The sequence below is a fragment of the Gallinula chloropus genome (assembly GCF_964237585.1).
Source record: "Gallinula chloropus genome assembly, chromosome: 1".
Classification (NCBI taxonomy): Eukaryota; Metazoa; Chordata; class Aves; order Gruiformes; family Rallidae; genus Gallinula; species Gallinula chloropus.
The window spans coordinates 52507381-52535289 of NC_140085.1; the positions used below are offsets into that span (position 1 = coordinate 52507381).

At 36.5% G+C, this 27909-nt stretch overlaps 1 protein-coding gene across 2 annotated transcripts; it reads right to left on the reverse strand.

Moving 5' to 3' along the window:
• Positions 1–212: 212 nt before the first annotated feature.
• SCYL2 (SCY1 like pseudokinase 2) lies at positions 213–27862 on the reverse strand (the record flags this gene model as incomplete). 2 transcript variants are annotated; one of them, XM_084272100.1, is made up of 18 exons in its annotated part: positions 213–1048; positions 1610–1729; positions 2808–2897; positions 3028–3094; positions 3809–3909; positions 4577–4695; positions 6479–6611; positions 7121–7234; positions 8456–8578; positions 8711–8722; positions 10753–10929; positions 12343–12468; positions 14646–14762; positions 15615–15836; positions 16456–16605; positions 17170–17314; positions 20931–21088; positions 27686–27862. In XM_084272100.1, 18 exons carry the CDS (start codon positions 27860–27862, stop codon positions 398–400), a joined length of 2802 nt encoding a protein of 933 aa, XP_084128226.1. In that variant the 3' UTR covers positions 213–397. The 2 variants fall into 2 exon arrangements, with proteins under 2 accessions (XP_084128226.1, XP_084128225.1); XM_084272099.1 differs by lacking the exon at positions 8711–8722.
• Positions 27863–27909: the final 47 nt, after the last annotated feature.

Genomic DNA, 27909 nt, shown 5'->3' on the forward strand with positions numbered 1-27909 from the left:
GTTGTATTCACGAGTGTTGTGACCCCATAAGCAATTCTGTTGAAGTTAAGAAAGATAATTTTGTAGGAAATTTTACAGGAGTTGATCGAGTATACTTCTGAATAATTCTGAAATACTTAACTACTTCTTTTTTTGATTGAATATATGCATCCTACCCTCAGCACTCTGATGTCTGGTAAGGAGACAGGAAATCTTTAGCAGGTGAGATGACTTTGCACTGATGCAATTCCACTGCAGTACCAGGTGAATGCACGGTCTTTCTTTCCAGTGCAAAAATCTTTACTCTGCCGGGTTGAAAATTTCCCCAAGTCATGCTTTTACTAATCAAAACAAGATGTTAATCAGCTTACCCATGATCCAAATTTCATCATTCTTTAACAGAAGAAAACAAAGCATTTTACCCGAAAAGATCTTTTAAGTCATTGCTAGCTGAGCTGCTGTTTGTCATGGTGTTTGCTGGTTGTGCAAAGTTCTGAGGAGAAAAGAAAGGATTACCCTGTATACCAAAGCCAGGCTGTCCTATCACGTTCATCGGAGGTCCCATGACTGAGCTGCTCGCATTTGGGGACCCTTGTGGGGGTACAAACTGATTAACCCACTGGCTTGATTTCTGTTGAGCCATCTGTTTCATGCTAACTTTGGGTTTTTGAGGACCAAAAAGATTATCTAAAGCAGACATATCTGGGGGTCTGTTTTGCTGTGCCAGTGGAGAGATTGCAGATGCAGCATTCATAGGACTGTAATTTGGCATACTGGCAGGTGGTACCATGTTCATCTTGGTTGTTCCTGTTGCACTGGGACCACTGAAGAAATTCTGAGTTGTGGGACCAGCTCCCATACTGAATCCAGCAGTCTGAAAACCCATGTTAGTATTTAGTCCGTTTGTCATGTTTCTCTTTGTGTTGTCAACAGGTGATGAAAATCCCATTCCAACACCCATGGGAGGGACAGAAGAGAAGCTGTTTGAAGATGCAACTTTAGCTTTGTTGATAGAATGGCTAGTCAAAGACGACATGTTATCTATCAAGGTATCTGTCAAGTCTTTTGTCTGCAAAATACGTAAAATCCAGTTAAATGCTTTTCCTGTACAAACACTGACAACAGACTTTATCACTGCACCTGCAGAAGTGGCATCCCTTTTTCAGAAATTAAGAATTTACTGCATGAAATTGGGCACAAATTATAATTATGCACAAGAGAAAATAGGTTATTTTTGTACTTTATTACTTAGAAGTAATTGTTACGCAGCTTTAATCTTGACAATTATACTCAAAGTATTACTGTAACCATTTGCTTACACGCCCCATTCCTATTCCCAAGCCTTTTATATTATTTAGCTAATAAACTCTTCAGAGTAAATCCTTTTTTAATATGAGCTTTTTCCTTTTCTAGACCAATTGCCTTCCAGTAATAATGATACCTTTGAATTTAAGAGTGGGAAATATTGCTAATGACACAAGTAGAAGGCAGATGGAAATTTATTTTAGTTTCTCAGCAGAGCCACTGTGCTACCAGTGAAAACAAAGGTAACCCCACTGAATGCATACAGCACTTGAAAGGATAAAACATCACAGCTCCAATGGAAACAGTGCAGTAGTTTGTTTCTCACCTGCTTCACTGGAGGTGTTATTGCAGTTGCTTGTGGCTTAAGAGGAGGCTGGCTTTTCAGTTTCTGTGCCTGTTCTTGTTCTTTGGCTAACTTTTGCTTCTCTTCAAGTGTAAGTGATGCCTTTAAAAGGGAAAGTACTGATATTAAAGTTGCACAGAATGATTATTCTTACACACTGATACTTTTATTTCATAAATAGGATTGCCATTTCAATAATATGTGATAGAAGAATAAATATTATTTAGTAAAAAAAAGTAGATAACAAAATCTATTATAAGGTCTGTCATATTGCTAAGAAGCACTTCAAATAAATACAATATTAAAAATAGCATCATGAGATCTCAAAGAGGTATCACAACAAAATTATTTTAGCTGTCTTCTTAATGCTGGGCATAAGAAAAAGTGTTCTTCACAGTTTTTGTTTTTACGTGGTTACCAACTGGCACTTGACACAGAACTGCAACTGCCCATGGAAAGAGAATTTATTTTAAGACTGCTTAAGAGGCTTTTAGCTCTACTCTTGTTAATCATGAAGGATAAAATTTTAAAAAATCCCCCCCCTTAGTCAAAAATTAGTGAGAGGGTTCTGATAACCTGAAATGAAAAGGAAAAAAAATGTATAGATTCTGGAGAGCCATTTATATAATTACTTCCATTAAAATAATTTGACAATATTTATACTTTTAATATTCTATGTCAGGTCATGCTTTTTCTTTGCTTCTTGTATTTAGCTCCACAATGACTGTTTGTTTTCACTTAACTTTGAATTGTACAGTAAAAGTACAATGAAATTCTATATTTTCTCTTCAACTGTTTGTTATTTTACTTTTTAAAACTTTTTTCAAGTTGCCCATTTTGATTTTCCTATCTAAATCCCTGTTGAAGTTACATTTTCATTGAAATCTGTAATTAAGGAGAAAAAAAATCACCACAAATTTATAATCCTAATTGCTGCCTATTTTGTGCAAAGCTATTTGCAAGGATAGACTTTCACAGGAATTCAAAAATACAATTTGAACACTTTTCAGTGGACCTACACATGTGGCTATGTACAGTGCTGTGCTATACAAAAGCAGTTGTTTGTCTTTCAAAGCTTTAAATATGGCAAATATTTACACATACTCTTTTTATGCAGCCATAACAGCCTTGTATTAGACAGAAGGATGTGAAGAGAATCCCAGAACAAAGTAAAACACACCTTTTTCTGTTTTGATGACATCTCATTCTCTTGACCATCAGATCCACTAGTTAGAAGGTCAGTTCCACTAGTATTAAATACCTTGTCAAGCTGTTTAAATTTGAAGTAACAAAACAGTTATTTGAAACACTGTAATTTAAGATAACATAAATATTGACTAAGTAATTTTGTATTTAAGACTTTTGTACACTATTCTACGCAACAAAATACCGTTGCTTACCTGATTACTTGTACTACTAGATCTTGCCTCTTCAGACACACTCATTTGGTTAGCTATATCCAAAGATCTATATAGTGCAGATAACATACATATTACAAAAAGGTAATTTTGAAGTTACATCCCACAACACTAAATCAGCAACAGAGATTATTCTGAATTTAAACAATATTAAAAAAAAATTGCATTATGAGAGCACCATAAGTTTTAGATGCCTGTTAAAGACTAGAAAATGTTAATATTTTACGTTGTAATACTTTCCTAATGATCACTTCACATGGTTTAATTCCTCTTTTTGAATGGAATGACACAGATTTTGGGAAGCACAAGATAATTTGTCTCAGAAATCTCACCTCATATTAGACTCCATAAAATAGCTTTACATATCTTCAAATGTCATGGCCTGCTACAAGGCTGCAATGTTTATCATTCTCCACTATGGGTTATTTCTCAGCAACTACAGAAAAGCAACTTAGCATACAGAAGCAAGACACAAACTCTACTAGTGGAACTCAGTATGAACTCCTACACATAATGAATTACAAATTATTGATTTAAATACTAAACTGTGACTGAACTGTATAAAAGTAAAGGATTTTACTCCATAAAACCAGTAACATCCCAATCTTCTGACAACTGTGCTTTTTTTGAGGTATTTCTCAACTACAGAACTAAGAATTACCTAGAATTTTTAATGCTATAGCTACAGTTTTCTCACATTGGCTGAAAGAATAAATGAAATTTATCTCTTCCTTCTCTAATACCAACATAAACAAACACTTACTTCTGTTGCTCCTGCATGACATGAAGTTGCTCAAGTTTTGTTTTATGCTCTGCTTCCAATCTACTAAGCATATCTTTTATAACACAAATAAAAGAGTTGAACTGGAAAAGAAATATACAAAAAGTTTGGATTATGCACTGAGGGAATTCAGAAATTACAAAAGGTAATTTCTGAATTCTCCTACAATTTACAATATAAATCATGTAAACTGCAGATTTTTGAATAATTTATAATCCACCTTCACTACATTGGATTAGATACCAAACTACAAGCAGAGTGCTTCCTGAATCAACGAAAATATATGTCACTAAAGAAAAAAAAAAAAGTGGGGCAATGCAGAAAATAAATCCCAACACAGATGAGTATCACTGATTCGTTAAAAAAAAACATAAAATCTTATTAGGTATTCTGTTTCCTAAGATTTAACAGCAACACAACTGCACTTCTATATTATCTGGAACACTTACAAATAAAAGAAACGGAAGAAATATTAAAATTGTACTTCAGCTTTTAATTTGAATCTTAATGATGCTAGTAGGTAGCTGCTCTTTTAGGATATTTGGAAAGTGAAAGTATTCATTTTGAACTTGTATACTAGACCAGTTAAATCCACTGAAAAATAACAAGCTTTAAACATGCAAATACAGTATTCATTTTGTTTGGTTCAAACAGACACAGACATAATGTATGATTTTTTCACCAACAACAGTTTAAATTTATTCTTTGCCAATTATCAAGTAAAAGCATAAAACCCAGTCACGTTCCTACCTGATTGAGATTAAGATTGTTCTCAATGCTAAGAGGAATCAGATGGGGCAGTACTTTTCCTGCAAGCTGTTCTTTGGTAATTCCCAACTTCTTATGAGTGAATGTACATTTGTAAATACCTGACATAAGGCATCAAAATAGCAAAAAAATGATTAGTAAACAATGCGAACAGACTCCAAGTTGCATGCTTAAATACCTATCAATCATCTGAATGTGCACTGCCTCTGTGTGCAAGCAGGGACAAACCATCATCCACAACACAAATATATCACAGCCAGAGGCTTTACTGAAGTTCAGAACAAGAGCAGGTCCACAAGTAAGACTTTGAAGCTATGAAACCTGACAATGTATTGCTCTAGCCAATTATCTGAGAATATACATCTTTGAACAGATCACAATGAACTGAGTTACCACAAACTGGGAAACTGACACTGAGAAATTAATTTGCATTAATTAAGGATGTGTTTACCTCCTGGCACACTGAAGTGGCTAGGATTAACTATCACCCTTCTCTATCTCTGACTGTATTTTACAAAGACTTTTTCCTTGAAGTTTTGGGCTGTGTTATACACAGGATCAGAAAACATGCCGAGTCTTTATCTGTTCTAAAAATCACTGAAAATAAAAGAATACTGACAGGCATGAGGGATCCAGTGTTAAACCTACAAGTTCCATAGTGTTCCTGACAGGACTCCTCTGCTTCAATAGTCCATCTCTGGTGGCAAACACTGACATATCAGCATAAAAGCAGCAGAAGCTTTCCCCACTTTCAATGGTTAGTATTAGAACAGAGCAGTCAGCTGGCCAAAGCAGGTATCACACACAAGATGGAAGGTATTATGATTCCAGAAAAAACAAAAGCCCAAGTATGTAAAATTGGTTACAGCTCATCATTTCCAAATTAGGTTTCATTTATCCACTATATCCAAACAGAATTCAGGAGTAATACATCTAAAGTAAGACGCATCTAAGGTAAGACACTGCCCCTTATTCTCAGACAGCAAATACAAGTCAAAGCCACAAGGATTAAAGGAAACAGGCAGCTTTAAATCAGTACAGATATGTGCCTTCTTGTTGATTTTTAGCAAATCAGGGTTTAATGAGGGGCTGCTGCTGGTACAGCTCAACTGTTAGAAATGGTCTTCTGTCTAGTACTTTGTTGTCAGTCAGAGGAGCAGTCACTGTCTTCTAGACTTGGCCATAGTCACACCTCTTTCTTGGCAGTGGCTCTGGTATCTGGACTCCTTGAGCACATTCAAATTTCCACATCCCACATCCTGAGTTACACAAGCACCAGAGCGGCACCAGGAAAGCAGAACACAGAGTGAGGCCTCTCCTTCCGGAAGGAAAAAGCCACTAGGTTTTGTTAGCTCTTCCGTGAAACCTCACCCAGACTGTGCTCCATTTCAGCTCAAAGGCAGCCACGTTTGCCTAAATGTCCCACAAAATGAGTCTAACAAAACCTGCAGTGAAGAGCAGTACATTTGTAGACAAGGGTTTACAGCATCTGACATGCAAGAGTGGTATGAGAAGGCAACAGTAACGTCTTAAAAGCTCCAGCAAGGTGCTCAGCATCTGAAAGAAGACAGATCATACACTCCTCTGAGGAAAGCAGCCTTTCTGGCTGCAAGGACCACACAGTCCATGAAAGCATTAACAGCCCAAGAGCTGCAATGTACTCAGAACTGCGCTGGGCCCTGAAGACTAGAAACACGTGTACTTGTTTTTAGAAGGATGAGCAATACGTGAGGTAGCTGAACAGGGGCGAAATTAAGGACCAGAAACAGGAAGTTTTTAATAGTGATTTTAGCAGCACACTACATAAACATTATTCATGACAGCAGGACGTTCTCAGATTTACATCAAAGCATAAAAGAGGAGAAAGATAAAAGTATTAATTACCTAAAATCCCCATTAGCACTGCAGGTTCCTTGGATGGAATTTGTTGTAGAAAAGGTAAAATATCATCAAGCACAAACCATTTATCCAAGTACTCCAAAATCTTCCCTAAGCACACTAGTGAGTTTACCCGGACCTGCAAAGTCGGAAAAGAATTTAATAAACCCACTTCACTATATTTTTGCCTAAGGTAAAAATAAACCAGAAAACCATACAGAACTCATACTTAGAGGAAAACAGATACTGCTGAAACTATGACTTTCATATCTGAAAATTCAGGACAAGTGAAGAGCATCTTCTTGTTTCATGAAAGGAAAATATGTTGCTACACACTGCTCACAAAACCTTGACTTTTGTGCAGGTGAAACACTGTTAACATGCATTATTCTGGAACACACCACTTTTAACAATGGCAAGTTGTTAACAACTTCAAAAATTTTTAGAATAAAAAAAAAAAGGCTGCTTTTGTATTTGTAAAAAAAAAAAAATGTTTAAACCCCAAACAATAAATCCACAAACCCCCAAAAACCTCAAAAAGAAATCAAGGCACATTGATGGCCTTTTCCTTAAAGGCCCGACAGCAGAGATGCCAAGGTCATTAAAGGTAACATTTTCTGAAGACTGAGAAATCATTAGGATACTTACAGCAAGAGAAGATGTTTGCAAACAGGCATTTTTAATTCTTGGAATTAGAGAATTTTTCATTGATGGGTAATCTATTAAATTGGCAAATGTGGGAATTATATTTAGGCAAAGCTCCTATAAAAAATACACACAAGTTTAAAAAGAAATATCTATGTTTATTATAAAATTAGTACAAATATTACTCAAAACCTCAAAACCAGTTTAAAATGTCTTCTTAAGCTTTCCTTTCAAGGAAATATTTAAGGAAATATCATGTTCAACTAAACTGACCTTAATCTGTCAGACTCACTTAAAAATAGCTAGAATAATAAAGCATCATGATATGCAGATATTTTCCTTGGAACTAAATTTCAAAAACAGCATTCATAAATTTACAATAAAACATTTGGCTAGCATGAACATCTTGCATTTTCCCAAAACATCTTTATATAAAACCCAACTTTTACCACATCAAACTAACATTTTCCTACTAAGTCAAGCAAATCTGAATGACTACTATCAACAACACTGCAGCAGCACAATAATAGGCTGAAAGATAAAAGAGCACATCAAGATTAAAGATACATAAAGCAACACAGAAAAATAAACCAGTTTCATTGTAATATTAAGTATAGATTGCAAATATATACCTGAGGAACAAAACTACTGATGCAGAAAAACCTCAAGAGAGGCATTTAGGAAAAAAAAAAACCTTTCTTCATAATAGTGCAAAGGCTTTGAAAGGTGGAAGTTACATCTGATTATTCAAACCCTTCTTTAAGAAATGTTTTATTTGTTTATCTCATCTTCCCACTCCTGAATGCCTTTGGCTAACTGGAATTTAATTCTAGTGGAAGAACGAGTTACAAAAAAGGAACCTTAGAAAGGTAAAGTATGAAGAGAAAAATTAAAATGTGGCTACATAAAAACATCACAAGAAGGTGTGATTTTACAGCAGATCAAGTCTTTCAAGGTAACTGTCTGCACACACGGACTTACCAGTGGGATCTCAGAATAAGACACCTTGCACTGACTGGTAAGAGCAGGCATGCCTGCACGCTTTCTGCAGCACAGGCCATGCATTATAAACACATATCCTACTTGTTGCTACGGTGGATAGGAAGAATTCAGGATAAGAGCATTATAACACGAGGCAAATGGTTATTTCCCAGAGAAGAAGGGAACTAAATTCTATTCTTCTAAAATAAATTTTCTTTGTGTTTTAAATTCAGGAATATTACACAGCTTTACCTTTTTTTTTTTTTTTTTTTTTTAAGTGAAGTGGTATGTAAAAAGTTGACACATCAGCTTAAAGAGAAACAAATTATTTTAAAATAAATGCTGTAATTCCAATACCTGGATCTGAATTGAAGGTGCTTCCAAGGCTCTATATACCATTGGTAATACACTGTTCTTTATTTCATCTGGTGGAGTTTTGGTTAGAAGCAAGTCCATTTTTTGCAGGAAGATCAACAAGATCTATTTAAAAGGACAATTCAGAAGCTAAAAATATTAACTCCAGAAACATATACTTACAATTTAAAATGTGTAGTTATCACATCATAAAAACTTCAGAAGTTTTCTTGTAACTCAGTAAATTTGATCACTTACCATGTTGCTTGCCTGAAGGCATGGAAGACAAAAAACACTTTGACATATTACTGCGTTTTAAAAACAGCAAATAGAAATCAAACAATATATGTGTGTTGCAAAATAATCCTTCCAAAATAAGAAATCATAATGGCTGAGGAAGGAGTTCTGGTTTCTATTTACAACATGGTCTTTTGTTAAGATCCACCCACCAAAAATCTTTACACACACATATCACTGTTGAAAACCTAAACTTTCAAAAAACTATGTCTCAATTGCTGGCCTCAAATCATTTAATCACAACTCCACATATAATAGCTGAATTCCACTGTTATCTAGAATCAGAATAGGGACACAATGAAAAGACTATTATAGCTGATGGACACATAATAGCTTTATTCTATTTCACATGAAAACTGTGTATCATTAAATCATACATCCCAAACAAACCAACCAATCACATCATGTTAACCTAGAAAGCAACACTAAAGCAGCACATGTACGTAGTAGGACTCACCTTGCTTAGGCTTAGCCATCTAAAAGTTAGGTGCTATTCTAAATTACTTGTCCAGGCTCAGTCTAAGATTCCTAAGACTCACGTCTCGTCTCAGATAGGTGAGGTAACTGACTATGGGTGAGACTGACTGTTCGTTGACATCTAAACTCCTTTCAGAAAATAGGTTAGACTAGATGGATAACTGATGGTGAATGGTATCACACGTTCATAATAAACAGCCAAGTATTTTATAGAAGGAAAATATTTCAATTTTTAAGTCTAAAAATATCCAGCAATCAGTGCTTGTATGTTAAATAAACAGAATCATCAGAATGTAGAAATACAGATACGACATGTAAGTTTCCCCTTTCATTTGGTTCCTTTACAGGGAAGAAAAATACATTACTGCAGATAATGTGTGCTTTCTTATTGTGTATTTATTTATAACTACCTAAACTTCATTCCATGAACACAGATTCTGATGCAATATCCCCAATTTGGAAGAATTAGGGTGAGATGGACCAAATCAGTTTTGAAGTTAGATTTTATAATTCTTCTTTAAAATCAAAAAATTTACTTGTCCTAAACATGGCTTTTTGAAACATCCATGTGCTCATGACACTGTTGTTTTCTTGTCTAGCAACCCTGTAATACTGTGGCATGACAGTTCCTATATGAGCTAAGTGTTTATTTCTGGAGAAGATTGATTTGCTTTGCAAATTTTAAAAGGACAAGAATGAAACCTGCTATTTAACAACTAGAAAAGCTTCTTTAAAATAAGAACCAGAAGTTTGAATGTAAACAGACTGCTTTTAAGTTAAATATTGTGCTATCTAGTCATTTAGATTTCATAGAAGCAGTTTGGCTTTTTTCCAGTAGCAGTCAGTGCTTTTCCACTAAGATAATAAAAGGCTGAACTGGTTTTGATACATCTCTACCTGTCCTTAACTAGAATGTAGTTCATGCTGTTCCAATGAACCCCTTGTATTTTTAGCTTCCTAAGATCTTATTTGATTCTATTTATCTAAGTAGAAACTAAGATGTGAGTACAAACACACCATCAAACAAGTACACAGGAGCAGATGCACTCTATAAAATGCTAAAGATGCCCTTCATTCATTAATTAATACAGAGCCCAGTACTTGTCAGGGCACACTTTGGTGTACCAAATTAGAATATAAAATTACAGTACATCATATGCTAACTCACTATGGAACCCCCTAGATACAAATTAAGGGTTTGCCTACACTAGGGAGCAATGTGAGAGTCAGCTATGATTGTCATTTACAGCACACCAGTTATTCCATGCTAACTCCAGGAGTTAGATAAGAAGGAGTAGTTTAACTAAACATTCTACTTCATATTATAAATTCCCTCATACAAAGACATAGTGAACACTGGATAACAATTTATTTGTTCTGAATTACAGGAGCCTCCCTATGATAATTTCCCTTCCCACCTCAAGTACCCTACAAAAGCCAAGCAACAGGCCTCGTACACATCTGCAACGTCTTGAGAGAGCATCTGGAAGAAACACTGACACCTCCCCTGAACAATATTAACATACCTGGATTGGTTCTTGCTGCTTAAAAACAGGGCCAAGATCTGGCAGAATGAGCCTGACATATTCTTCTTTGGTGCATTCCTCAGCAATGAGGAGGACGTTAGGCAAGACAAAGGGTACCATGTCAGGGTTCACAAATTCAGAAGTCAAGCAAGGCAAAATTCGCTGAATTATGACACGCTAGAAGAAAAAAACAACCAAACACTCATGCATCACATTGCACTGCACTGTAGCAAGTTACTATTGTGCCTGCTCAACAGCTTTTGCATTAACCTAAAATTTACAAAAAAGCAGACGGGGGCTTTGGTTTTGAACTCTTATTTTTCACAGTCTACTCTAGCTAATTTACACTGTGCTACTTTGCTTACTTTTATCTGTTTACACTCAAAACACTACTGGAGACTGTAACAACTGTGAAGGTCAGCAAAAAACAATAAGCTGTACAGAAAGTAGGACTTTCAGCCCCACCTATGAATTAAGAAAACCTTATTCTATATGCTTGGATAAAAAAGACCCTATAAAGACCCGCAAAATAATCAGGTTTTCAGTACTCCATCACTCACCCCATCAATCCTTCTATACCTGTCTGTAAAATTAGAGGTACATTCCCTAAATGGGATTCTACTGACAAAATAGATATTGACACTGTGGATGTCCACTGTAAACATCCTTACATGCATTTAAAGTCAATAAAGAGAAATACACAGTTCAAGGGCACAGTCCCTTCCCTCATAAAATACACATTCAAGTCAGGAAAAAAAAAAAAATGTCCTAAAGAGGATAAGGTCAGTCAGTGGCTGTCCAGAACTTAGGTGAAATACATCCCATCTACTTTCAAATTCAAAGCACCAATGATTTCTGATCAAAGGAAAACACTTCTAAATTAAAAAGAAGAGACTGTTAAACATGAAGTCTGAATTTTGCACTGTGTAGTTCAAAACAGAATTCAAGAAATTTAATCCAATGGATGAAACATTCAGCTATTCTGTTATGTATTAGACTAACACAATTTTTCTGTCACATACACATTGTGCATTATGTAACAAATACCACAAAAGGAAAAGGAATCAGTCTAGACATAGTGTCTAACACTACACAGCAGAAATCTGTAATGACAGACATTTGCCTTTGAGGTTTTGGGGCACTGCTAGCACAAGAAAGCACTTAGTATGTTGAGGGAAGGAAGCCTGCATCATTCAACATTAAAGTATTGCCTTGCTATGAAAAAAACTTGGAAGTGATCTTATGGGGAGAAAAAGTGATGAGATGACTTCGAAGAGCTGTGATAGGATCTGGAAACAAAGGGAGAGACTTGTAAGAGAAGACAACTCCCTTTCAAGGTGGGATGAACTCCATACTGTTGGACATGCAAGAGACAGTTCCTTACATATACTGATAGCACAGTTTGCCATTTTCCATTTAAAGAATTATTGATAGCTGAGGAGAACTCCCACACCAATTGTTTTCTAATCTCCCCTTCTTTCCTACAGCCTCATGGCAGTCTATTATGGCAAAATGCCACCTAAAGTTTAACTGGATGTTGAACAACTGCTCATGTATTTTTAAACTATTTCAGACATTGTACAGACATACCTTAGGTAGTTTTGGCAGAACCTTTGGTAGCCCTTTAAAAAATTGTGATTTCTGAAGGTTATCCCTTTGAAATAGAGAATCAAAATACTGAAGCGTCATTGCTCCTACATCATCGAAGAATGGGATCTAAAAATGAGATTAAAAGCTTGTGATCTGGAGGGAGACAACACTGACACTGTTACAAAGATTCCAAAATAGAAGCATCTGTTTACTTTTTCAATGCACTATAGCAAACCTCTACAATTACATGCCTGCAACTAACAATTAGAAAGGTACATGTTTACATCCTAAGTAGTATAACAGTCACAGAGAAAGCTTAATTATGAAGATGGAGTTTTTCCAGTATTTTATAGAAACCCATGCATGTTATGTCTATCCTTATTAACTTATTGTGTAAGAAGTACTGTTTTGTTTACAAAAAATGGAATAAAAGGTAAAAACCTTGATTAGAAGTTTTCCTAGAAATAATTATTCTATTCAGCATTACAAAAACGGATTCATTCCCTACTAGGCCATACAGATGTGGCTGCCACTCCTGGATACTTATAACGAATCAACAAGCATTTATATGCAATAAATACATACTATATACATTTCTCTCCAACGTTCAGAGTCCCTTCTAAATCCTGTCCCCTCTCATTTCTCACATGATGTCCCATGGCAGAGGCCTTCCTAAGTACTGTGTAACAATGTACATAGATAGACCAGGCTTATTAAGATGGCGCAAACAAAATACCAAGGGGATTAATCTATAGCCGTGGTGCATCATGTTAACACTAACAGAGCTACTTCATCATTAATTAGAAATGCAAGATTATAAGATTTTTTTAATATAAAAATCCACCCCCAAATATTCAGCTTTCAGTTAGCAGATGAACAAGAGTAGAGCAGTGTCTATCCCAGACCTACAGAGTCTGGGAAGTACTTCAGTATCCAAAAATTGCACAGGTAAAATTCCTCCTTCCTGCTAACTCAGTTTTAGGAAGGGATGTATCAAACATCACTGGCTCACAACAGTTAAAAACATAGCAGGGTCTCTCAAACTATTCAGACGCTTGTTTTGAGTATGAAAAATCTATGCAAAAAGGAAGAATAGAAAAATATTTAAAGAAGCTCTGCTGTAAGGCAAAAGACAAGCAAATAAAAGCAAGCCAATAAAGAAAAATTAATCAAAAAAGCCAGTTAGGCAATACTGTAGGGTAATAAGAAAATAATCTACTAGCAGAGAATTTAAGCTACCCTGCACTGTGGACTTAAACTCTGTCTTCTAGATCACACACCAAAACATATGTGACCTGGAACTCCACATGGGTTACCGAAAATAGCAAGGTAAACTTGTCCATGTCAAGCTCCATTTTAGTTCATGTCCTGCTGGCCACAACAAGCTGCTTTTAGCGTTAAAGCTCTGATATCTCTACCCCAGAATTCAGTCTGCAGTGCAGATGTGGTAAGAGACTTAACATCTTTACAAAACCATACTGCTTAATACAACCACGTACACGTTTGTTGTAGTTCTTCAGACAAGTGGATAACTGGTTAATATTTGCCAGTTTCCTCACTTGCAATCTTTCAGCATCTGTTGGCAGAACCATGACCTCTTCCCCCTCCCTTCACTCACTATTTTTCCAACTGTCACAACACTGATTTCTCTTCCTGCATACAGTCTTTCTGTATGACAGGAAAAGAAGAAAATTGTTTAGCTAAGCAAATCTATACACAGGAAATTTAAAGGCTACCAGATACAAGACAATAGGGTATAAGACAAAGGAATGATCATGCTTTCGAGTTCTACTTTCAGATAGGAAAGTGGAGGAAGAGTGTCAAATTAAAACTTAAATTCTCCTACTTACAATTAATTTCTGCTTTATTATGGCAAGCAAAGCTATTCTTCTGTGTATTTAAGAACACAACACAAATCATAAGCCAAAAGTTAATCCTTACATTTATTGTCCTTTATCATTTTATGTCTTTAAAACACTTCCAGTATGGTGTTAAAGACCAAATTGTATAAAAACATAGCACAGAAAATATTCCAACTGTATTGGAAAGCAACAAAATAGTGTTGCATTGAATGCTTATTCTAAATTCTGTTTCAGCACCCATTTCTTCCATGTTAATAAAGGTCAGCATCATAAAGACAACTTTTGGCATCAACTGACATCATAATTTCAAAAATAGTAAATATTTAACAGTTCAACTAAAATGATTAGTAGGAAAACACTGTAAAATAGCGCTACTGCTTCTACAAATGAAACACTATTTTCCCTCTTTTCCTAAGGCTACTGTATTTTTCATGAACTGACCTTAGTCATTTGATCTGCGTCTGGTCTGACTGCTGGCGCTACATTCAAGAGCAGCTTCACATGCTCCCGCACCTCCTCTGGGATACTCTGCAGACTACTGGAGCTTAACCGGCTCAGCTGCATAGGTAAAATAAGCACATGCACCATTAAGTCAGAAAATCCTGCACGTAACTATTTCTAATACACAACAGGACTGTACTTCACCCTTTGATGGCTTCTCTACCCACACCTTCAGTATCCCTCCATTCTCCCCTCTTATAACCCACTGGCTTCTGATCCCTCATGGTCTTCCTTCTGTCTCCCAACAACCTCCCTCCTTCTGGTTACATGCCCCTATTTCCAACTTCTCCATGTGCTCAGGTTATCAGAGAACACATACTCAGTGTTTTTACCTGACGTGTTGACTACACACATTAAAACAGTAGACACAACTAAGGCAATGGGCACCCAAAGAAGTTATGATAAAGGAAACTTGCACATAAACGTACATATACGTCAGCTGACCCAAGTAACTGTCTTGTGTTACTCATAGTCCACAAAGAATGTGAAATAGCTGACAGTTAAGTGGATACCAATTGCAATGTCAAGTAATCAAATTACTCTGACCTCAGGCATCTTCAATGGTCCTACCTAAGTCATCTGCTGCCTTGAGTTTCACACTGTTCACCCCAACATGTGAAGTACTTATTTCACAAGACCAGTATTCAACGGGTTTACAGAGAAATCAGGTGAAAATGGAATTTGTAGTTTATGAAGTTGGTACATGTAATCTTCCCTATACATATTTTTATTTCCCATATTTTGCTACCATTCCTTTTTCTTGTTATAAAGACAGCATGCAAGGTAAGATAACATTATCAGACTGCTTATGTTGGAGCACTGGTATTGTGTTCCAAATGTTTAAATCTCTCTTAAAACAGTATCTTTTCAAATAGAAAAATCAGTAATTGTCACAAATAGAACAAATACCTGATCCAGCTGCCTACTAAAGCTTTTATAAATATCCTGCTTGTTGACCTCAAAAATTGGTTTCCCTTTATTAAACACTGCATACATAACAGCGCCTAGAGAGTACATATCGCTGGCCGTCTCACAGCTCACAGAGAGAATATATTCTGGTGCCAGATATTCAGGATTTGGAAGACACAAGGATGGCAAATTTGGATCCCATTCCTTGCAAGGGAACTTTGGCTACAAGGGAAGTAAAAGAAAGTACATTTATTAGAGATTTTAAAATAACATTTTAAATAAGAAACTGAAGAAGCAAAACTAAATTAATCCACTCAAATTCAGTTATGAATGAAACAAAAACGGCGCAAGGCAAAACTGTGAGGAATCTGTGTCTGTAGCTTAGAGTGATGTAGCTTAGAGTGATTAGCTGATACAGTTAAGTCTGAATAGTAGAGCTGAAAAGTGTAATGTAAAATCAAAGCACTGTTCTAAGAGGGAAACATGAGCTATGATGGGAATTCATTTTAGGAGGCAGCAACCAGGTACTGAGAGGATGCAACAGACTAAATTAGGTAGCTTTGCATGTCATCCAACATACAGGTGGCACAAGCTTCAGCCTTTGTCTGAAACCATCACCAGTCTATTTAGACTTCACTGAGCCATATCAGGCTCTTTTTCTGTGATAACCAATAGCAGCATTTCAGTCCAGACCTGTACCATATGTTCAAACTTTTACCAACAAAGCACAGAAGTAAATATTAAATTAGAGATTCTGTGCCAAAATGCAAGGTCATGAAGCTGGTTTCTGACAAAGAACTGAATTTGGAGTTTACTGATGATAAATATAAAGATCTATTACCTCCTGTTCAGATGGATTTGTTGACTGGATACAAAAATCAAAGCCCATAATTTTCCATGCTCCACTCTTATTCAAAATTATATTTTCAGGAGTAATATTTCCATGAACCATTTTCACACTGCTATGCAAAAATGACAAGCCTTCAGAAACCTGTTAATAAAAGATTATTATTTCTGGTTAAACATTTCCCCAAATATCCTGTAAGACATTTAGAAAAATCCTCTTCCTGTGGCCACAGCCGAATTGCTAAGTTAAGTAAGAAACAGTTTTTCCCCAGTATAAAAGAAATTAAACACAGATGGGTAACCAGCAGATGAGATTACTAATACTGATTAACTATCACAGCATAAGAACAAAAATAATTTTCTAAGCTGATCAACATATTCACCAGATAAAACCTGGGAGCTACTGTTCCCCCACAGAAGGTTAAAAAAAAAGAAAAAAAAAGATTCTCATATAGGAGTGACAGCTGTAGCACAGACATTTACATGGAAAATAAAAATTAATTACATTTCATATTTTCCATGTTAGAATAAGCAAAACTAGTAGCAACTCTGAGCTGTCAGTGTTCATCCTCTTATATTTACAGTGATCAGGGCACTATCTCCTCTCACTTCCCAGTTATTTAACTGCAGGCCGACAGAACTTTCGTAGACCATATTAATTAATAATACTAAAAGCACAAGAAAATTAAAAGAACAAACAGTGTCATACCTGAAGCAAACCATATTTGGTCTCCACATCATACAGTTTGTATTCTTTTATGTCAGATGGTAAAGGAGAAGGTAGGTTGTCCCAGCTGCCAAGAACGTTAGCTAAACTTGCACAGACTGGCTCTGTGCAAAAGGCCAAGCAATCCCTACAGAGGAAATAAGTAAAACCACTTCTTGTAAATAAATTTAATAAGTCTTAACTGGGAATAAAGAACCATACATACATCATATTATACATTACCAGAGCACCTAAACCCATGTTATATTTCAGGCTTTGAATTCCCTCAAGTAATGTTATACTACAGGGAAATACATATATATCTGAAGTATTCAAAAATATTAGAAAATGGAAAACAGCTTATTTTATTCTCTAATATTCACATACAGTGCTAATGATGTACACAATGCCTCATAAAAAGTTTTAACAAAACAGTGTTTTTCTTGTCCTGATCCAGGAAAGCCAAATAATTCCTACTATTATTACAACTTGTAAAATCTGGCATTTTTCTGTGCCTAAAACTGACATATCCCTGACTGAAGTAATACTTAATGTGATCAGACAATGAATAGAAACAAAATTATTAAAATTTAAGGTAGGACTGAAATATTCTTTTACTTTTCAAATTAAGAGATGCAAACACAAAAATGCCTCTTGTATGAACTGCAGTTTGCATATTTTCTAAATTATTTTATCTATTGCTTTCTTCGTTAAAAGCTATAGCTCTTCTTCATGCATTTTTCTGTCAATAGTGTGGGAATAAAGTGGACTGGTTGTAACACTGAGCTTCAAAATTTCAAATTTCAAAGTCCTGAAAACAATTTTCAGTTCCCCAAACTTCATGTAACATAGACAGAATCTTTCTTTATATCCACACTCTTCATACTGCACAGGGCTGGAGGCCCCAGACAATCATTTAACCTCATTTCCTAATGGTTTTAAAGTCGGATTTTTTTTGTCTGGAGAAAGCATCCCACGGATGGTAGCACACATACTCGGTTTAAGGATGACTAATTCCTGAGAACAATAAATACTGCATCAATATAAACTCAGAATACAGGAGCCTGGGTAACACTAGGCATTTTTGAATATAAAGTTCTAGGCAAGAAGACAGAAGCCTACATTTTTGTTAATTCATTCCTTAAAAATAACACAGAAGACCAACCTTCTCAGCATGAATCTACCACATATTTTTTATATATCTCCGTGATCATCAACAGGCTTGCTCTTTGAGATAAAACCTCTTACTCATGCAAATTTTAGTGTTACTTGACTTACTACTGTCTTTCTGAAGGTAAAACAAATTAGACTACATTGAATTATAACTGTCAGCCAAGCTGACAGAAATTCCTTGCTTGGTTTCCTCCCTCCCATTCCGTTAACACCATTCCTTAAATGTTTCTATTAATACACCTAGGGCTATGGAACTCATTTCTGTAGTAATCACAAGGAGGAATGAGAGCATAGAAAGACAAAACCCTTTATTTTCAATCTGACTTCAACTTTACTACAGAGCTCATACATTTAGTTATGGTTAAGGCATAGATGATAGAAAATACCCAGGGAACAATCATTCAGTGGTTTTCATAACGAACTCTCTGATTGCTGTTGTTTTGAGGGAATAAGATGGCTGTTAATTTTTCATTTTAGAGCTAATTAAATAAGGACCCAAACCAGAGTAACGGAAGGATGGGGCAAATCTAATTAAAGCAATTGAATACTTCAGAAGCTGATGTCTGCCATACAGTGCAGCTTCTTTAACTGTTCCCTGAATAACATCAAAATGAAATTCAGAGTAGCATAATAATAAAACAAGTTAAAAATGAAAGTGACAGCCAAAACCACACACACTTTAGGAAAAACTGCGACAGATGGAAAGTCTAGCAAATTAAGTATCTGGGACTCTTCACACTACTACTATTTTTAACTGGTAGTAAGAACATTGGGGGAACTTATAATTTGGCTTTTTTATCCTTTTCTCCAATAAACATGTTAAATATTGAACATTGCTCATCTGTGCTGTTAGTGGAATTCATGACTGGTTATAAGTAAATATAGTGTGTTTATATTAAATATTTATACATAAAAATATGCACTATATAAATACATGTAAAATAAATGTATACATCATAATGTATGTTTACATTAAATATAATTATATTGAATACCAATTTGGGGTAGAAACATTCCCTTAATAATGGAAAAGCTACCTACGCATTAGGGTCAGAAAGGTATGGCCAGCTACTTCAGCTGAGCAGGTACACCAAGAACCCCTTTGCCCCACACAGGAGGAATCGAGGGTGACTTTGCAAGCAGTTCAACACAACTGTACACTACTTTGGAAACATAAAAAACAACCAGGTACAGTCTAGCTAGAAGAAGCCCATGACCTATTTCTTCAAGAGTAAGTACTCTGGAAAGACCCTAAAGAAATCTTCTAGCACAGGGTTACATGCACAAATATTGTAAGCAAACTTTCCTTTTGTGAACCCCCTCCAAAACCCATTACATCAGTTTCTGGCACAGCAAACAATTGGACAGGTTTCGTACTATTGCTGTTTCTGCCAGTAGCTGAGAGTGCTGAGTATGGAAAGAAGAACAACTGGAGCAAACCACTGCTAAGAACTCATCAACAGGAACTCTGACATAACTACGTGGCTAATTTTACTCAAAAGGCTTAAATTCTACTCAAGAGGAACACCAACGTTTTCTTTAGGCTCCAAAGTATGAATCTTAGCCTTTTCTTCTGAAGGGCAGAGTTCAGGGAAAAAATAATTACAGATACAGTTACTGAGTCAACTGAAATACTGTAAGAGCTTTAGGAAGAAGCCTGAGGTCTACTCCAGGATCTACCTGCATACAGAGATGACCCTAGGTCCTTTACCACATGGCAGTTTCTTTACTGTTGCAGAGTACTGAGAGCTGTCTTCAATTACCTAATTAATCTTCCCTAGGCTTTTGTGAGAGGCATACTGAACCACAAGGGCAATCACAGCTTTGAATCCTTGTTAATGTGAAATGGGTTTAGTACCAGAGGGAAGATATATACAAATATGCAAGTATCATTTAACCCAAGAAATCTTTCCCAAAGCAGGCATCACAAAGATAAAGAAGCATTCCTATGGTATTATTCCTATACCTCCTAGAAACCAGTATATTTTTTAAAATGCAAGTTAACACACACAATCAAAGATGCTAATGCTTCAACGGTAATGTATATGAATCTTCATTAGGCTACCCTTTAGAAAAATTACTTTGGGGGAAAAAAACCTCTAAAACCTCCATGATCTTCCTCAACAGCATCACAATCAGCTTTCTATTCTAACATGAAACCTTTATGTTATTTATTAGATTTTAGTGTGCCGTTAGCCCTTCATTTGCACAGGAAACGTGTAAGACTAACACACTGTCCAGTAACCAACCTTACACAAACCAAATACGCACTACCAAAACACACAGAATTTTGTCTCCCTTGTCTGTCATTTGAGGACCTTTTAAACACCTACGTGGCCACAACACATCCACTTTACCAAAAATCTCCAATCTCACATGCCCTATGTAAATACACCTCATAAATGGAACAAATGCATGAACAACCTTTTAAAATAAAACATTTTTATGTGATTTTTTAAAAGTTGAATTAATTTAACTACCAAATTTTCATACTTGAATCTCACCAGACATGTGCATTGAATATTCCAGATATTTTATGTCCAATAACAAAACAATAAAGAAAGTCTGTTTTCAGCTTTACTGCAGTTTACCTGGATTCTTCCAATGGATGTTGAACAGTAAGTAGTCGAGGGTGTCGAAGCCTGGTTAGCTGCTGAACACCTCGTTTTAGAGAATCAATAATCTGATCCTTTTCAAATTTTTGATACTTGTCTATTAGCTTCTTATCAAAGACAAAAACAGCCACTTCCTACAAATAAACAACAAAATTCACTTGGTAAGAACACAGCCAAAAAACAAGCCTATACACAATTACATGCACACCGATATTTTTTAATCAGCAGTAAAATCCCACCAATGTAATAAGAATCTCAATGTATATACACCTATCGTCCTTACCTTGTCCCAGTCATCATCGCACAGGTTACTGTATATAACCTCTGGAATATACATTTTAAGAGTTAAGTTACTACTGCTCCTTAACTTACAAAGAGTAATACGTAAACTATAACCATTATCTACACAGTGACAAAGCAGCAGACCCACAAGACAGAAATCACCTTGAATTTACATAAGCATCTATTTCAACTATGAGCAATAAAAATACCTGAGCATCTATGTGTTCATGTGGTATTCAACATATCAAGTGGTGCTTTATTAAACCAGACCTGGTCTTGACATTTTGCTCCAAACCACTACGATCTATATTAAACCAGACATTCATGGAAGTTAATTTATAGTCACAGTAATCAACAATCTGATCAGACCACTCACATGAAAAAAATGTAAGAATTGTTTCATGCTTAAAGATGTGTAAAAACAAATCCTAGAAATGTGGTAGGTGTAAGATCAGAGAAAATAGTTCTTCCAACCAATCTCTGAAAACAGAATTGGAGAAAATTAAGAAATTTATATGAAACTTTGAAATTACACAGGTGGATGTGAAATAAAAAAAAATTGACTACATAACCATCTTGGAAGCCATTAAAGAGAAATATATCACTTGAAGAAAAAAAAGGAATTACAATTTTTATCATGAAACATTGCCACTCCCACAACAGCATTATGAATAAAACTAACGGTTAGGAACCAGCAGAAAACAGTATTTTCTTGGGACAGTTTTCAGTCCCAAGAGGAAACCAACACCAAGTTGGGGGGGGAGAGGCAGGGCGACACACTGAACTACATGAAGGTACGAAGGCTTTACAGAAGGATCTGGACATGCTGGGTCAATGGACTGAGGCCAACTGTATGAGGTTTCACAATTCTCAGTGCTGGGTCCTGCACTTGAGTCACAACCCTGTGCAACACTACAGGCTTGGGGAAGAGTGGCTGGGAAGCTGCTCCACAGAAAAGGGCCTGGATGTGCTGGTGGACAGGCAGCCGAGTGTGATCAGCAGTGAGCCCAGGCAGCCAAGAAGGCCAACGGCAGCCTGGCTCCTGTCAGACACTGTGTGGCCAGCAGGACTAGGGACATGACTGTCCCTTTGTAGTCGATGCTGATGAGGCTGCTCCTCTACTAGTGTGTTGAGGTTGGGCCCCCTGGCTACCAGAGACACACGGAGGTGCTGGAGCGTGTCCAAAGAAGAGCAACGAAGCTGGTGAAGGGTCTCGAGAACAAGTCAGAGGAGGAGCAGCTGAGGGAACTGGGGTGGTTTAGCCTGGAGACAGGGAGGCTGAGGGGAGACCTTAGCGCTCCCTACAACTACTGGAAAGGAGGTTGTAGCCAGGCTGGTGTCTCTCCCTTTCCCCAACAGCAAGGGACATGGCAAGAGGAAAAGGACTCAGGTTGGGCCAGGGGAACTTTCGACTGGTTCTCAGGACAGTTTTCTCTGCTGAGAGGGCTCTCAAGCATGGGAACAGGCTGCCCAGGGAAGGGGTTGAGTTGCCATCCTGAAAGGTATTTAAAAGGCATCTAGACATGGTGCTTTAGGATGCAGTCTAGTGGTTGGACTTAGTGATCTTCAAAGTCTTTTCCAACCAAAACAATTCTATGATTCCATGAAGTCTATCCTCTTGTACTGTACATTTTATAACCATTATTCTAATTGAAACCTCAGAGGCACGTTTACATTATTAACTTTAAAAAATATAAAAACCCATTCTAGAAATAGGCTATATTAAAAAAATATAATTCAGTCCAATACACAAAAAACTGGTTTATATTTTTAAGCTGGTACCTGTTTTTTAAGCCATTAGCAGGTGAACGTCTATAACTTTTCCTGCTTCTATCCATACCAGCTCCTTGCTCCAACTCTTAAGTGTGATTGATCAAACATTGACACTGTCACAAGGCCAGAAGAAACCAATGACAGGGGATGGAAGACATACACTTTACCCACTACTTAAAAAAATCCACATTTTCCAGCACAAAGTGTGAATGTATTGAGCACTATATGGCAGATAAAAAAATTTCAATGTAATACAGCACTTCAGAAAGCACTTCTGTTTAATAACAAAAGAATCAGCAAGTGAACATCTAAATCAGATACTATGGGACATCAGCTATTGTTTGAATATTTTATGATGACTAAAAATAAGTTCTATTGGTGCTTTCTGCAATCTTGCATGGTTTGTTTGAAGATTGACAGAACTTTTACATACTCAAAATAAGCTCACATCTAAGTATATAAAATTGTAGTATTCTAGGTATGAAAATTATTGCTGTCACACTGATTCTGTAGACTTAGTTATTGTGTAGCATCAAAAGTCAAAATAATTTGAGCTGTGTGGCAACCTCTCATGCAACGTGTCGCATACAAGAAGAAAGCATACAACCATCTCTGCTCACAGACACTAAAATGTGGGTAGAGGAAGAAGGAGGAGAGGTTAGCTTTAAAGGTGGGTGTTGTTTGGAGACTAGCTTGAGCATCAGTCCGCCTGTGAGATGTGGTGATCAATTTCCTTTGCTTTGCTTGGTTTCTCCACATCCACCCCCCCCCCCCCATTCCTTCACCAATTAAAACTATCTGGATCTTGATCTATGAGTTTTCTTGCTTTTCTTCTTCCTGTTTTCAGCCCTCATCCTGCTGGGGGTAGGGAAGTGAGTGAATGTGTGGTTGCATGTGTTGCTGGTCATGGTCAACCCACCATATCCTCCACGTCCATTTGCAATCCTGTATTCCTTGTGAAACACACACCAGTTTGAAATACACACTGTCAGTTTAAAACACATGTCTGTCTTTACCCATGTAAACACCTTACAAACCAAAACTCCTGTTCTTATCCAGGCCAATGCAACTGCTATAAATAAATAAACAAATACAAGGGGCCGGGGAGGGTGAAGGAAAGGGAATGAGAGAAACATAATTCTCCCTAACCAGAGAAAGGCAGTCAAGGCATATCCTAATTTCTCTCCTGTCCCCAAGAATTCAGAAACACACAGGGTTTGTGTGTTAATACGATGCAAACAAAACTAGAATGTATTTCTAAATTAATGATTATAAAAGCTGTGAAAATGTTACAGTGGAATAGCAATACCTCTTCCTATTCACTTCATAGCATGCTGAGAAAGCATGTTAACAATAGCTGTAAAAGCATTCAAACACTATAGTGATGAATGCTACAGAAACTCAAACCCTTCTATTTTCAATGACATTTTGAATAGTGTGGAGTAATAATGCCAGAGAGTAAGCACTGAACAGCAAGGAAGAAAAAAAACACCCCACAAAATATTTTATAACTACAGTTCAGCAGCTACCTTGTGATCTGAAAGACGTAGTGCTCTTGTGGAAAAAAAATGTGATCATGTTGAACACTGAGTCATGAACATAAAAGCAACTGAAATTTTAAGGTAGCAGTCAGAGTGCTTCATTTTAGAAACTTTGGTTTTCCTTTCATTTTTGTTCTCTGTTTTACCCATATGCACTCAGATTTTTTAATGAATAACCAAATGTAATTCAATATGCAAACACACCATGTTTTACCAAAGCCTCCCACTATGCAAAGTAAAATAGACTCTGAACTAAAATACTGGAAAGCATTCCACTATTATTCTGTTCTTTTGCCAGAAAAAGATTTCCCTCCAGCTTTTGGGGGGGTGGAGTATTTTTAGAAACTGCCAATGCTTTTCTTTTTTATATCCCTACTTTTCTACCAGTTTGCTTCAGTCATAAGGCATACAACTATTTCAGTTTTTAAATGAATTAGCCTTTAATGTTTGAATAGTAGGAAGCTTTAATTTCAGAGCTACTGTATGCAAAGCCAAAAGACCAGAAAGCTAATTTACCTACCATTAATATACTCTGTACTATCACAGTAAAAGTCAAACACAACTACAGTAGTCATGAAGTACAAACCATTATCTCCTTAATTCTGCTAGTTTTTATGACTGAGTTGACAAGAACATTAAGTGACCTTACTCAATTTATGACTGCACTTTCTAAGCAGAAAAAACGACAAGTATCTCATTATGCCAGGAAAAAAGAGTCCACAAAGATCAAGTTCACAACTTCGAAACGAACAGAAAGACATACTCTAAAATTAGCAACATGTTACTTCATCTATATACATATAATTATAAATTTTCCAAATGAACAGCAGCAAATCAGCTATCAAACAGCACCAGACAAACATATGCATGCAGTTAAGTAACGTAACATTCTGTTACGTTGCTATTCAGTCACCAAGAAAAGACAAGACATTAAAAACCAGGTATGTAAATATCGAGAAATCCAGGAAAAGTGGCAAGGCAGGAACATGGCAGCACTCTGAAAGGAGGAATAAAATGCTACATAGCTACTGTCACCAGAGATGGAATATCTGTAACTGTCCTCTGCCTTAAAGTAGGAACCAAAATAATCCATGTTTGAAATTTCAACTTCAGCTCACCAACTTCTGTAAGACTGTTGAGTTCCATTTGCCCTGAGAACCACGATTTCTCATTAGCTATACCGCCACTCCAAATTTAGCTATTTTACCTGGCTACAGTGACTGTAATTAATTACTTGTGGTGTTGTAAAGAAACAACAACGTGGGTGATTAAACCCTTACACATCCTACATGTACTGCAAAAAAAGTTAAATGCTTGTAGCTTCAAAATTGATACACACACTTGTAAGACTGCGGATGTGTGCATTGCTTCATAGGAGTGACTGCCACCACCTGGAAAACAACAGCCAGCCACTTCCACATCACCCAGCCAATATTCAAAAGGTACAGACAAAAGAAATAAAAATTAATGCTGAAGAACAGATATATTGCAGTATGACACACATAGACCGTTTGCATCGCTGTGCAATTTTATTTTGCAATGGCAAACTGAATGTTGACATGATGTTACCTAAACAGCAATATGAATAATGAATGGCGATTGCATGTCAAATCACCAGCCATCTAAAATTCCCTGCAGTACAACTGCTGCTGTATTTTTAATGACTAATGATGGCATACAAACATACAGATGTTAGTCAGTGTTTACAGAGTTACTGCATTATCATGTATGGTAACACCTGAACTAAAACTGCAAAACCAGTGGTCCAAACACCCACTCAAAGCTCGAAAAACATGAATGACAGGAACCAAAGTATATAGACTCCACCAAATAGGCAGTGAAAGAAACTTGCTACAACTCTCCTGTCCTTAAAGTTACACCTGCTACAGGTCAAATGCTTACTGGGCACAGAGACTGTCTAACACCTATCAAAACTGCCACTCTTTCAGTAATATCACTTCTTTGTATAGTTTAATAGGAAAAAAAATCAGTACATTGGGTTAAATTCAGTAAAAACTATACATATAGGCTTCTGTGACAGCTAGACAGATGCTTAGGATTATGTCAAAAGTATCTGCTCAATATTATTCAGGTCCTGTCACGATCAGATCACACATTCTCCACAGATTATTTGTTCTGCACAGAATATTTCTTCTCTATTTGCTACCATTTATTGTCCTACCATCTAACAGATTTTATATATGTTTTCCAAAATTATTCCTTTGTGTTCCTTGGTTTTTGGTACATATATCTGAAGCAAGCTGACTCATCGTCTCAGTGTCTTCACATCACTTTCAGCATCCAGTTTAAATGAGGCCATAACTTACTAACACTTCTATCTACTCATTAAAAATTCTATTTCCAAGATTGAAAAAAAAGACTTTTTGCATGGCTCCAGTAAAACAAAATAATTTTCTATAATAACAGTTCTTAAACTCTTTTTCTGGCAAACCTGCTTACAAAGTACAATCTCACTTTTATATACACATGACTTCAAGTGAGTCAAAAGTTTACATGCTAGTGCTCTAAACCCTAATACTTTAAGGAAACAAAAAGGGAACAATACTGATCTGGAAGCAGAACAGGGAAAGCACAACTCATTTCCTCCACAACTTCCTCCTTTATCCCATGCCTTCCTGTTACTGAATCTCATGACTTAACATATCTAACCCCTCCATTTCTATATGGCAGCTGAGCAAAAAAATAGTATCTTTTGCTGAGCACAAATGATGGCATACTTCAGGATTGCTTTAAACTGTAAAAAGACAGTGTTGTTGCCAAAAAACGCCACAAGGGAAAACAAACTGAGGAACTGATCCAAGTTAAAACAGACTTCTTCCTTCTTGTCAGATCTCTTTGAACTCTGATTAATTCTTGATCTTGGTCTCAAATTATATGTTATGAATGCATAATCACTTCTCTCTCCAGCAGCAAAGGCTCAAAGCAGTTATCACCTATGCAGTTAAGAACATTACATTTAAATAATGTGGAGTTGTTAATTTAATGTTACTTATAGTGTTACCCTTAGCATTAGTCTGCCGTTTTGGATTTTGTTTTTAAATGCCACTTACCAAGTGCTACCTATCGGTCTGTCATCTAATACTTGCAGCCTTAGGCCTTCACTTGTCAGCTTACCTGTTTTGTTGACTTTTTAGTTCCATTAAATATCTTCCAAGCAAGACCGTTACCGCCACTGGCAATGTGTCGGCTGACATCAAACTCCCTGGTGACGGGATTTCCCATGACTGCGCTGGTGACATCGGCCGTTACCTTCGTAACGGTACTCTTCAATTTATTCAGCATGGACTCCATTTTCTCAACTGTGCCCCAATGTACCACCCTAAAAAGACAAGGGGAAA